This window comes from Colletotrichum phormii, assembly GCF_030913505.1.
Source record: "Colletotrichum phormii strain CBS 102054 chromosome Unknown BDP81scaffold_7, whole genome shotgun sequence".
Taxonomy (NCBI): domain Eukaryota; kingdom Fungi; phylum Ascomycota; class Sordariomycetes; order Glomerellales; family Glomerellaceae; genus Colletotrichum; species Colletotrichum phormii.
In genome coordinates, this window is record NW_026851449.1 from 212,500 (window position 1) to 226,060 (window position 13,561).

General features: G+C 49.8%; 2 protein-coding genes across 2 annotated transcripts; one reads left to right on the top strand and one right to left on the bottom strand.

Annotated features, from left to right (window-relative positions):
- Nucleotides 1–324: 324 nt before the first annotated feature.
- Nucleotides 325–728, top strand: BDP81DRAFT_315867 (uncharacterized protein; the record flags this gene model as incomplete). Its single annotated transcript, XM_060584121.1, has 2 exons — nt 325–465; nt 534–728. 2 exons carry the CDS (start codon nt 325–327, stop codon nt 726–728), a joined length of 336 nt encoding a protein of 111 aa, XP_060446664.1.
- A 3,207-nt stretch (nt 729–3,935) lies between these two features.
- Nucleotides 3,936–6,719, bottom strand: BDP81DRAFT_424006 (major facilitator superfamily transporter). The gene is made up of 5 exons (XM_060590115.1): nt 6,070–6,719; nt 5,456–5,936; nt 4,967–5,399; nt 4,671–4,912; nt 3,936–4,604 (listed from the first exon to the last, which is right to left on the bottom strand). Exons 1-5 carry the CDS (start codon nt 6,244–6,246, stop codon nt 4,351–4,353), a joined length of 1,587 nt encoding a protein of 528 aa, XP_060446665.1. The 5' UTR covers nt 6,247–6,719; the 3' UTR covers nt 3,936–4,350.
- Nucleotides 6,720–13,561: the final 6,842 nt, after the last annotated feature.

Sequence of the window (13,561 nt, forward strand, 5' to 3'; positions counted from 1 at the left end):
GACGGCCAATCGGTCATGATAGTAACTTCACATCTAACGGCATTCTAATATTGCGCCGTTGGTAAGTGATGGGCTGCAAGAGAGTAGTTCGGACGACGTACGCTGTGACTTGAGGCAAAACCTCGTTATACGTACTCGCTCGAGGCTTGAGCGTGTGGCTATAACTTCAGCTCCCGTTAGGTCGCAGTGCTCTGACAGAGCTCACTGTAACTCTGAACAACCAACTGCACTGAATTGCTCTGGATATTATTCACTCTCGGAGCAACGACTTGACTTCTTTCAGGCTTCAGCCATCGGCTTATCACAAAATTCCCGCCTAGAGAAATGAAGGCCTTCTCAACTCTAATTTTCTTTGTGGTCGCAATCACCCAGATCTTTGCCGCACCAACAGCCGATGCCAAAAACCTCTTGTCAGAATCAAGTCTCAGAGCAGAATACCACACGTCGTGGTTAGAAGACCCGACCGTAAGGAACCCTCGCTTTAACGCTCAGTTCCACAAACTTCGAACTCGCAGTTCGCTAATGTATCATAGCAACCATGGCTTCGAAAGAGAGCGAGAGGACAAGGAGACCCTTGCGATCCTGGCAGAGTCGAACGTTTGACAGGCCTTGGATGTTACGGGTGTAGTGGACACTCGCCAGTGTGTCAGCGTGGGCCTGGGTCAAATTTATGTTTTCATCGAGATAACCAAGCTTCGGTGGCCATATGCGACAGAACACAAGGATAAGAGCGCGGCCAGTGTTCAAATGGAAGCAACGTTTGGTTGCGATATGTTCACGTTCATAATTCTTGCACATCCTGATGGAAATAGTCCACGATTGTAGAAAAGTAGCACAATTATGTAACCACAGATTTTCTGCTTCATGAAACATCCCGGGCATGGAATCACGTTCTGCTAGTCACTAGAAGGGGAAATTTCAGTGTGGGATGTTATATCATACCGTATTAGTAAAGTAGGTACCTGTAGGAGTGAGCATCTTTATCAATACAACAATGGTGAGTTACTCTCTTCAATTTCTTGTTGTATATGTACACAGAATCCACCTTGCCTACTCCACCTTATCCTTTCGCGATTCCAATCAAATGATAGCGGCATATTTGTCAAGACCATTGACTAGCAACGTTCATGGAGACCAGCCCTAATCGTAGTGCGTTCGCGCCGAGCGCGGTCTAGTCAGGGCCATGATCCATGTATGTCCCCATTTTCTTTATTTTGTGGGACGTCTGGGTCTTCCGTTGGGTCTTCCATTTGGCCTACGGTTATTGTTGTTGTTATTGGGGCGGCGAGGTGGCTTGCCACCACCTCCACGGGCCTCGATGATCTCGCCGAGTCCCTGTAATGCTGAAATTAGTCGGTGTTTTAACATTGCATGTGACTTGATTCATAGCTTACAGCGACAGCATCAAAGTCGGGCTGTTCCTATGGGAAAACTAGTCAGCTGATGGCACCAATAGAGGACTTGAGCGGGGCAGAGTCGCAGGAAACTCACAAGAGCCTCGTTCCTCTAATTACGCATATTCATCAGCATCCGTATTATTCACCTCGTCGGACAACTCAACGACTCACCTCGGATAAGTCTTGAACATCAGCCCCCATCTGGACGTTGGGAACCGCAAGTGCGGCGGTGGCATAGAATGCAACACCAAGAGTGACAATGGTCTTGACGGAAGGAACAAACATGTTGAAAGATAGCTAGCCGAATCTTGATTGATTTCCTAGTGTTCGTAGTAATGTAGATTGCGGATGTCTGCACATGTTGCGAGATTGGAGCGGCTCTCAGTCCGATATTTATAGCCAGCACTTACTCTGATCTCTGCAGAAGACGGGGCTTAGAGTATGTTACTTTCAACGCCGTCCCATTCATGTGAACGTCCAACACACATGGTCCATCATCAACGAGGCCAGATGCTCCAGCCAGAACGACATAGACTTTCACCCCCAAGTTTCAACAGGAAGTCTCGAAGGCCAAGACTGCACGACGATGGGGACATTGGAGAGGGATTCGGTGAGGGACCAATATGCGACCCCCCGAAAACGACATGGAGTCACGGCATCCATCAACTGAACCAACAGCACTGTTTATGCATGTGCGTGAACAATCCACGAACATGGAGGTCCTGAAGTCAAGATTTCATATGCGACGAAGTCTGTTCTGGTGGTGTTGCTGGCGGCACACCTAAGAACAGTCCCGCGGATCTCCCACCCATCCCATCTTTGACGAAACATCTGCCTTGATCGAGACTGAAGGGCAGGGATTCTTTGTTTGAGTCTCGGCAAAAGTCGACCCGTTTTAGTGATTCGGGATCTTCGAGCCCCATGTTCCGTCTCGTTCGGAACGATGGTACGGTTAATGATCGCCGCTGTCAGGAACTGCTCTTATGTGGATCAGTATGATTTTCACCACCGGCGATTCGGTTACACCAGAGGTAACATTTAACATGCTTATATTTCTCAGCTTCTCATTGAAATGTCATTGAGGAACTTGTAATAAGAATCCTACGTGGTAGCTCACGCTTTAACCCCCTCATCTGCCCTAACTTCCCGCTTCCTGCGCGGAACCAAAACTTGTTTGGACTCTATCCCGCCTCTCCCGCAAAGAGGCTCTTTTGACCCAAACTCAACTGTCTGCCCGCCCTTTACCACCTCATGCTCACGGATGGAAAGTTTGTAATATTTGACAAGAAGTGTTTTGTTCGTCAGGTTTTATTCAGATGAGCCTCGGCTGGAGAATCTCTCATCTTCGCCGATCCCAAAATCTCAAAAGTCTTGGCCTTCAGATCGACACGAGTAAATCGACACGGCAGCACGGTGGAACAATCCATGAAACGAATCACTGGGAGGGGAAAACATAGAATCCAGTCCTGCCAAGAACGCCTGGACTGATGTAGAAGGATAATGAGGCTGACATTAGACCCTGATTAAAGTTGACGAGATCGATCACGTTGAGAGGGGCATTGAGAGGCTATAAACATCGCATCAATGCATTCGTTGTAAAGGTGGGTACCGCGCGCGCGGGGAGCTGAGGTCAAATCCGGTGCCGAGCTTTGATCTCCCGGCCCGCCAGACCGCCTAAAACTGCTTCCGACGGCTAGAGTTTCTGGTCTGGATTAGGAAGTTGGACGAGCCCCCGAGGCGATCCGTCCAAGGGTTGGACGACCAGCTAAAGCCTCAGTGAGGACATGGACGTTACGTGACGGTACATGTCAGTAAAGTAAGCTGCCTGCTGATGGCCAACACTCTTTCACTAGCAGCCGATGAACACGTGCAATTTGAGTAAGACTTTGCACGACTGATTTTGAGGCTCCAGTCCGATCTGAAGGAAACTTACCAAGGAGACATTCGGAATGAGGTCCAATAAGATCGGCAGAATCGTCTAGCACCGGAAAGTTATGCATAGTTGCCCCGCAATCCATCGACTTGACACGCTTTCAATTTCTGAGTAATAAGCAAGTGGTGTGAGTAGAGCGCCATGATCATAGTACGATCAGTGACGACCCCAAGGGGCCAAGTGAGTTGGGTCGTGGACCACCATCGCTAATAGCTCTGTGTATGCTGCCGTAATCTTGAGATCTTGGCTATGGCGTCTACAATCGAGATGTCAATGTGGCATATCGGTGCGTCCTTCTTTCCCACAGAACCTCCTACTTTCATTAACAGTTGCAGGTGTACGATGTTGTAAGTATCTCGGCCCCACTTCGTGCGACACCGAGAGCTCCGAGCTTTGCAGAAGGCCGAGCCGAAGGTGTGGTGATCCAAGGAGTACGGCGGCGACCATCGAAGAACTCTTGTAGGGCCATCAGACGATTCTCGATCATCCGTTGGTGACAGATGTCTGAGCTGGATATCTGGTTATTTGTTCGTAGCGGAGCTCCACCTGTAAGCATCTCCGTCGTTATCACATGCAGGTACTAGGTAACAGGTATCGGATAAAGATGGAGTTGAGTAGGGTATCGTATTTTGTTATGGAGCAATCGAACGAGGTATCTAACATCTGGGCTCCCGATAATATGGCCAACCACAAGCTCAGTTTGAGCACCGAAAACGAAGCAGACCCGTCGGTGTCTAGCTCTTGAGATAATCTCTAGAGCCGCAATGAAGAGTTCCGGTATGAGGAATCCGCCGGTACTGAAGTGACTGTGTATCGAATCCTTTACTTGTGGTTTTTCTGTCAGGCCCAAACGAGGTGCGAACATCGGAGGTCTTCTTTCTTCCGCTTCTCTCTTTTCCGCATCACCCGGTACCGCTGACACAGTGTGATTTACACTGAAAAATCGAGGTGGTGCAGGTACTTCGAACTGTATGGCTTTCCGAAGCAACGCTACCAACGTAACGGAAATTTCTAGCAAGTCTATGAACTTCTCCTTCCATAGGGTTCAAAGGGAAACAGAGCGGACACGCCGGCCATAACTCCAAACAGCGCCGCGCAGACATACAACGGAACTGATGTTGCCGTATTACCACTGCTCGCAACAAAAGCAGACACGATACCCATGAGGCGATTGAAGGCGACGGCGATACCGTTGCCCGTGGCGCGATGGGCTGAGGGGAAAACCTCGACGGTATATGCGTACAGTGTACCGTAGTAAATATTGATTGCGCAAGCTAAATCCGCAAGTCAACTGGATATGCTCTCAAGTCCGGGGGGGGGCTGGGAACAAAGTCACTTACCAATCGCGCAACTGAGGCCGATATTCTGGTCAGCGGCCGACACCGCTGTGTAACCGAAGAAGAACGCCATTGAGAGTAAAGCGCCGATGGCCATCGTGTACTTGCGGCCGATGCGAGGGATATTGGCCAGGTAACCAGCAATAATTGGGCCGGGAATGCCAGAAATATTCGTTAACGTGTAGTTTCGCCACGTCTCGAATGGCGTCTCGGTGTTATCCGGCACTCTCGATGCAAGGTACGATCTAGTGCTATCAGTCAATTTCCATCATATTCCTCAAAGTCTCTTGGAAACTTACGGCAGGAAAACATAAAACAGGGGATAAGCCAGACCGATTAGCGTCCACGAAAACCAAACCAAGACAGTGCTAAGCGTCATTCTCTTGGTGTAAAATAGGCCCTTGACGTGAGCGCCCAGCTCGCGAATCACAAACCTGAAGTTGTTTCTGCTCTGACCGGCGTTCTTGATCTGCCCGCACGCCGTCAACTTCTCCAGCGTGAGCGAACAGGGCCGGTTGTACTTTTGCGCCATCTTTTGGTAGTTGCGCACCAGATCGGCATCACGGCCGACGCTGAGGAGGTACTTTGGCGTCTCCTGGAGGCGCATGACGGTCACTCGCGCAACGGACGCGACGAAGACGAATGCTCCCGAGGTGAAGGATACGTAGCGCCAGCCGGGGTTGTTGGACCAGTTACAGTCCATACCCTCGGTACAGTTCCATCGCTCCTGGGCTGGAAAACAGTCAGCATCTAGCCAGCAGCAAGCCGGGAAAGCCATCACGTCTTACTCAAGAAGCCCCACGCAATGAAGCCCACCAACGCCTGCCCGAACCCCCACCACAATGCGAGCGCCGTAACCGTCCACTGCTTATTACTCGGGAGGAATTCGAGAAAGACTGTCGGATCGAGCACCAGGTTACCGCCAGCTCCAAACGCCGATAGCGCGGTGAAGAAGCCCCACGATTCAATGTTGGGACTCGCACCCGAGACGATTGTCGCGAGAGACGTGATGAGTAGCGTGACGTTAAACGCGATCCTCCGTCCAATGATATCCGCACCGAAGCCCCAGAAAAGCGCCCCGATGAGCAAACCGACGTAGAGCGAAACAGTGCCCGCATTTGAATAGGTTGACGGCTTCCCAAGTTCGAGCATCGCGCCCGCGTTGGTGACAGACTGGACCAAGGCGATGAGCGAGTCGACGGCGTAGCCGAAACCGTTGAGGACGAAGAGCTTCCAGTGGAAGTTTGTCCAGCCAATTTCATCGTTTGCCTGGGTTGGTTAGTTCTGTAGTTAAGCGTTAAGCGTTACATGAGAGCTGTGTTGGCGGCGAACGTGTCTGGGTGAGAGACCGTGAGCCCAGACTCTGGAAGCTTTTTTTTGGTTGGTTTGTGAAGGTTCATACGTCATTGACGAGATGCATTTTCATTGCGAGCACGGGGTCCTCGCCCTCATTTTCCAGAATGTCTTTAGCCGAGCTGACGGAGGTGTCTTCAATGTCGGAGGCCGGGGCCCCGGAGTCGACCGTCTTCTTCTGCGTCGCCGGGTCGAACATCTTTGCGTCCGGTTCGTGATGCATCATGCAGTTTGATGCTTGGTGGTTAAGAGGGAGAGGGAAGAGACGCGGACGGGGAGAAGCGGAGCGACAAAGCTGAGAGAGAGGGATGGGCGTAACGAAAGCAGAAAAGTAAGAAGTAAAATTCAGACGACTTAAAAAGGTCCAAGTTGCCTTCTCTGCGGGGTGGTTCTGTGAGAGAGGAACGAGCCTCAACCAATGTTACACGGCCAAGTGAACTTGGCGCAGGGCGAAGGATTCCACTATTGTACTTTTGGGATCATGTCGTTGAAGCTATCCTGTTCGTCGTCTGCCGGTCCGCTTCCTATCTCATTCGCTTGGCCCATTTCATAGCGCGATTAAGCTGCATGCCGTAATGGCATGGTTCTCTTGCGGCTACCATGTTCAAATGCGGCGTGTATTTCCCCGAGTACAGTAGAAAGCAAGGCACCAACCACACCGAGAGGACAGTGGAGACCTGAGCGAGCTATCTGATCCATCATAGGATAGAACCGCGTAAAGCTGTGGTCTTCTCCGCCTCCAAAGGTTCAAAGACGAACTTAACGAGGTTACGAGAGCGTAGACCAACGATATGGACGAGATCTCATTGGATACGGGACCGGTCGAAGCATCGCTTAACACCACTCTTGATGAAACGTTTCCGTTAGTGGTGCTTTGGCGGGCGAGCCATTCGCCAATGACGTGCACGAACATCACCCCACGTGCGAGGCGAGATTGGAGCTCCCGTCGAGGTTGGGAGCGGATCAGCGGGGAGGACACTTTGGAGAAGACACAAGCACGCAGGAGAGCACCGCGTTGGCCGCCACACGCCGCGGCATCCTTGCGGGTCGGGATGAGCCTGTCTTAGATAAGAAAGGAGGCTTCGCGGGCCGTCCAGGTCCCAAGAGTAAGCTGTCAACAGTCAAGTTCTAGGTGAAATCATGTGACTTGCCATCTCATTCCCGCACTTGAGTACGGAGTAGAGCCAACAATTACGAGCGGAGAGAGGAGGAAAGTGTTTTCCACAGTCGGGGAGATTAGTGAGCTCAAGGGACGGATAAGATTGATGGATAGGCCGTATCTTGCCCCCTCCCCGTTCCGTCTCCACAACTCTCTTGCTCCATCCTCGGCCGTTCCCCACCCGGTCCGTTCCGGATCACTCCGGTTTATTCCGGGGCTTATCACCCGGAGGGGCGGTCCGCTTCCGTCATTCCAGCATGAAAGTCGCTGGTGTAAGACGAATCATTCCGGCATACGCTTTTGTAAGTGATGCCCCTTGCTACTGATTTGCGTCTCATCGCTGCTCGGCAGTTGTCAACCTTTGTTGAGATAAAGAGACTGACGCAAGCTTGAGATAACAACCCCCGTTTGAGATATCTGTCAATCTGAAGATATGCGTAATGGGATCGTGGTGTAGGATGATATCTTTACCTGGGAGGATATGGCGAATGCCAGGCTGAGATATCCCTCTCAACGCCGTCAGCCTCGCCTACAGGCTATCTGAGTAGCTTGCCATATGTATCCCATCAACTGTTAGATGGCGCCAGTACATTGCCTTACGGGGTAATCGCAAACAATGCGTTGATCCGCCCCTATTTCTCTTATGCCCGGATGTCAAAATTTTTGGAAAGGACTTCACTATCTCTATGATACGATTTCCAACGGGAACTCCAAATATAGCTCCTCCCGTCATTTTCATACGTGAGATGCTCGAGGCAAGATATCTACTCCGGAGCCCACAATGAACCAGTGCAATCTTGAGTTTCCTCTTCAGCCGGCTCAAAGGGTCATCAGTATGTGATTAACTTCGGTTCAATATTCGTTAGAACACCAGGCTCAAATGGCGATCCACCCATAATACCTATCATCAAGCCTCACTATCCCATCGAGTGCCACTTGACGCCATTTTTACCAAGACCCAAAATACCCACTATTTACATTTTATTACCCCGCATTCAAAGGGGTACTTAACAATACGTCACTTATCCCTATGCTCTTTTGCCTATTATCACCACTATTACTACCATTTCGATTAATGCTGCGATGTCTTCTAGTGATTCCGATGCTTCTATTACTTCCGTACGTAGTTATATAGTAGTTAAGATCCTTCTAAAAGACCTTACTGCTACCTAAAATATAGACTATATGCTAGAACGTTATAATGTAGTAACAGTCCGGCCCTACGAACCTCCAGCTACCGAGTATAGACCTCTGGGCTCTTTCCGGCCCTTTAACATACTAGCCCGGGCCTAAGAAGTAAGTCAAACCCCCCACTTCCTGGCTCCCCCCTGTTTCTGGCACCACAAAAACGATGGGATCACAACCCGACCTCCTCATTACTATTAACTATTGATCCTCAACCACACCCACTACAATACAGCTGCCAGCCTCACTAGGGCATTCAGAGTCGCTGGATTCAGCCGTGATAACCTCCTTTTCACCCGCTTCGATTTGAGCCCGATGGATATCCCTGATGTTCGCGAACTTCGTGTTGGGATCGATTTGAACAGTCTTCCTCTTCCTCACTGCAGCGTTGGTAACTTGAGCCCTCAGGTGAGCTAGTTGCTGCTGGGCAGCTGCCAGTTGCCAGGCCTGCTCTGTGAAGCCTTTTTTCACCTTCCTGAATAGCAGCCGTTGAGTGCTGGTATCATTGTCGAGTTGGGTGTATAAGTGCAGTTGACCGCTGAGCTCTGCCAGCTTCCTGGGTGTCGACCAGACCACTGCAGAGGAGGCAGAATCCCATGGCTCAACAGGGGTAGTTTGTTGACCATTATGGCATCGCTTTCTGCCCTGACTAGTTGGTTTGGGTGTGGTGGGCTTAGCAGGAGGCTCAGGTAGTACCATAGGGTTCATCAGGGGCTTAACCATCGCCACAGGGTGTAGACCAGTCCACTTCCAACCACTTCTGATGTTCGAGACTGATAGACCAGCAAGTCGAGCCTTCTGGTAACAGTCCAGGAAGTTCCTTTTACCTATAATGGTAGAGTCGTTCCATTGAGACAAGTAACCGAGCTCCTTCCGATAGGCTGACTTAACAGGGCTGAAGACAGACTGGTCAAGAGGCTGGAGGACATGAGAGGAGTGTGGTGGTAAGAACAGTAAATGGATATTGTTAATATAGCAATTCCACATGAAGTCTGTCGTCGTATGCCTCCCATGCCCATCCACAATCAGCAGTCGAGCCTCCCCCTCAGCCTCAGGCATAGTCTGTGGGATGAACACCTTCTCTAACCATTCAATGGCAGTTAAGTCTGTAGTCCAGCCATTATCTGTTGCTGTGAACTCCCACCCATCGTATGGAACGAGATGTAATGGAAACCACTGCTGTTGGACTGTCTTCCCCTTGAAAATGATAAGAGGACGAAGTGCCCTACCCAAGGCTGAGATACACTCAATGATAGAGACCCATGCCCTCGACCCAGGTTGTTTCTTGCGAACAGACGTCGTCTCAGCCATACCCAGCACTAACCCATTAGCTCCCTGACCCTCGAGGATGCCAGTCTCATCCATATTATATCTGTTGGCTGGTTTGATGTCCTTGATCTCAGGGATAGCGAGGAACTTAAACCAGTTCCTAATGACCTCAGTAGATACCCCATTAACGCGTCTAGAATCGATAGAACGACTTCTCTGAACCTTAATGATAGGGTTCCTTCTCACAAAGGCATAGATCCAGCCTTTTCCCAGTGGTTTGGTATCCCCAGCAGCAGCCAGAACTCGCTCTGCGAATTCCTTCACCTGTTGGTGCGTTGGTGCGAGGCCCAGCGAAGCCTGAATGCGAACCCATTGTGCCAGCTTACTCTCCTGGTCAGGAGACAGCCTCTGCCAGTCAGCAAAAGCCACTTTCCTAGTCTGACCACCTTGGAGACGTAGTTGGAGGGTTGATCGTGGTATCCCATACTCCAATGAGGCTCTCTTTTGACTCTTGCCGTTTGAGATGTCCTCGAGAGCCTGACGAAGCTGATCTTCGGTATATTGAGGCATTAGATATAGAAGAAGGTATGTGCAAAAGATGAGCCCATTTGGACGCGAATTGAAAATGTTGTGATAAAAGGAGGTTGGGGGTGGGCATTGGGTTGTGGTGGATTTTCGCGTTTTTGTGGGTGCCAGAAACAGGGGGGTGCCAGGAAGTGGGGGGTTTGACTTACAGCAGCTACTAGCAAGCCCGCTAGATCTCTTTATTTAATATGTTCCGCAGAGCCTTATAGAATGATAAACTTAATAAATAAATACGATACCGTTATCTAGCCCTAGGGCTAGAACGTCTAGAGTAAATTCATATGTTACGGCCAGCTAGTCGTAGGGGTAGTTTGCAGAAGTTGAGGCTGCGGAACTGGTAACAGTAATCTGTTACGACCCAACATGCATGACCAAGAACAAGGCCTACCCCGCAGGCTTACGGCGGTTACGATACGCCATATATGCACAGGACAAGGGGACACAAGGCACCCTCTCACGGAACGGAAGAACTATGGTATAAGTCACGTAATGATAAGATAAGGATCATTTGGGATTAATATGATCCAACACGACTTGGGGGCTAAACGATCATTCTGGATCAGAATGACCCAAGACGACCCAAGGGACAAGGACATGTTCAGGATCAGGACTTATATATAAGGATGGACTTGAGCTAGACTCTAGGACAAACTTCCATAGCTCTTTAGCAATTAACTTCGTATCAGGATTAACATCCGCTTTTAGCTACTACCTTGACAAGACTACGACTGATCACCGAAGCCTTACCTACCCTTACGATTGACAGACATAGCTTCCCCGAAGCTATCCCCGACTACGAATACTGTTACCAGTTCCGCAGCCTCAACTTCTGCAAACTACCCCTACGACTAGCTGGCCGTAACACTTTAATTGCTCCTGTTCAGTAAGTTGACCCTACGAAACTCACTAACAGTAAGAACGACGATGTCTTCCCAAGCCACCCCGTCCACTTCCGACAGCGGCTCTAAGGGTAAAGCTCCTATGCCACCCAAAACCCTGGACGAAGAAATGAAGGACGTCGAAGACTCGGAAGAAGAACTTGACTTCACTCGTAAGGTTTACGAAAGCCTACAGAAGAAGATCAAGAAGAACGACTCCGACATTGCCATGATGCAACAGATGTTCAATGACGCCATGGAACGACTTGAGATCAAGACCAAGGAAGTAGACTACCTTACGGAGGAAGTCAATACCCTCCACGGTGCTGCTAACATCATTACTACGCCGCATGACGGACGAGAGAAGCTCAGGCTGAACTCACCTTAAGCCTTTGACGGAACCCCAGGATAACTGAAGGGATTCCTCACGCAAGTCAGAGCCTACTAACGCTTCTACGGAATGAACTTTAAGGATGAAGCCGAGAAGGTCATCTATGCCGCCTCCTTTTTAAAGGGAAAAGCTCTCGTATGGTTCGAACCACATCTTACCGACTTTATGATAACCAACGACTGGGACACTCTCAAGCCAGAGACCCAAGGTATCTTCGAAGGACTGTACGGATTCGAAAGTGCACTTCTATCTCTGTTCCAAGAACCAGATGAAGAACGATAATACGAACGAGAGCTCTCAAACCTTCGACAGAAAGGATCAGCCTCGCATTACGCTGCAGATTTCAGACGAATCTGCGCCCGACTTAACTACTCCGACAACGCTAAGATCTTATGTTCTATGAAGGGCTCAAGGAGGAAGTCAAGGACGAACTGTCTCGACAAGACAGACCCAACGACTTCTTGAAATATGTCGAACTAGCTATCAAGCTTGACAATCGACTTTACGAACGACGAAGGGAAAGGAAACAAGTCCCACAAGCAAACACTGGGAAACGCTATCAACCGCGCTTCCAAGGACAGAACCGCCCTAGAAACAACCATTGGCAGAACCGACAAACCACGGCCTATAAATACTATAATAGACCGATAGACCTCAGCATAGCCAAACGAGAACAACCGTACCAGAAGGAAGTCTTCAGGTGCTACAACTGCGACAAGCCAGGACACATGTCCCGCAACTGTCAACAACCCAGAAGAATCCAGCAGCGACCTATGCCCGAGAAACAGATCAGGATTGCTACCAAGGAAATTCCTCACAAGCAACTCTCTTGGACAGCATGCTACGACGACAACTGCCTTACCCATCAAGACAGTAAGGAAAACACGGGATAGTACCCTAAGGAGCCCGCCAGCATCAAGACCCTCGGTATAACAAGCAGGCAAGAGGTCACGCAACGACCAAAGACCCTCGAGGATCATAACAAGGAATGCATTCAGACATTATCCACGGCCTACGAAGCCGTCAGGACACAACCTAGCAGCCATCCGAGACGAGCTCAAACACTCGCAGCAGTCGGAGGAAGACTCTAGAAAAGAATAACTGCGAAGGACAAGAAATCCCTACTTCAACTGGAAGAAGAGATCCCAGCCAGGGAAATACGAATTCCCACTAAGTCCATCTGCATAATGCGACAAACCCGAACAACAAGTTCCAACGCAAGGTCCTCGAGCAGCTCGAAGACCTCGACCGCGAACAAAGAATCGAAATCATCAAGGGAAAGAACCTCGATTTCGGAATGGACGAGAACGGAAGAAACGACTTCCGAATAAACAGACTAGAACCAGCCTTCGGTTCTAGCTCACACCTATTCGACGAAGGTGAAAATTCACCCTACGACTCGGACGAACCTCGCGACGTCGCTCGACGACGTGCTCAGACGGAGATCGATCACAAGGCACCGCCTAGCGTTAACGACACCAGTTCTAAAGAGGACCTCGACGAATCTCGGTGCAACCACATTCACCCATACAACGACGATCAGACGGTCGAACTTTATGGGACTTCTGACCGCAAGAAGAACCCGGTAACGCCTTACACGCCTAAGGATCACCCCCTACTCGACCCTAAGGACCCCTTTCATAAGGAACTCTTCTGGGTAGAATGCCTGGACGACAGGTGCCTTTGGCACCTCTCACCCAAAAGAGACTCTCGATTCTACCTACGAAGAATCAACGACAAGCCAATCAAGGATGTCTACGTAGATGACCAACTCACGAGCTGGACACTACTATCCTTCGAAGATAACAATTGGGCAACCTTTGGACCTGATCCAAACTTTCCTATATAATACTTAAACAGCGAATACGTAGAATGGGACGACTACAGACACGACCAGTACTAGATCCACTACTTACCTAAGGCAAAGGCCTGGAGAGAATACCAAGAACGAATCGAACAAGACGTCAGACTGAGGAATAGAATGATAAAAAACTAGAAATGCCAATCGACAAGAGACACCGAAAGGCGGAGAGCAAGGATAAGCGCCCATGCTTAATAACATGTCTTAACGACG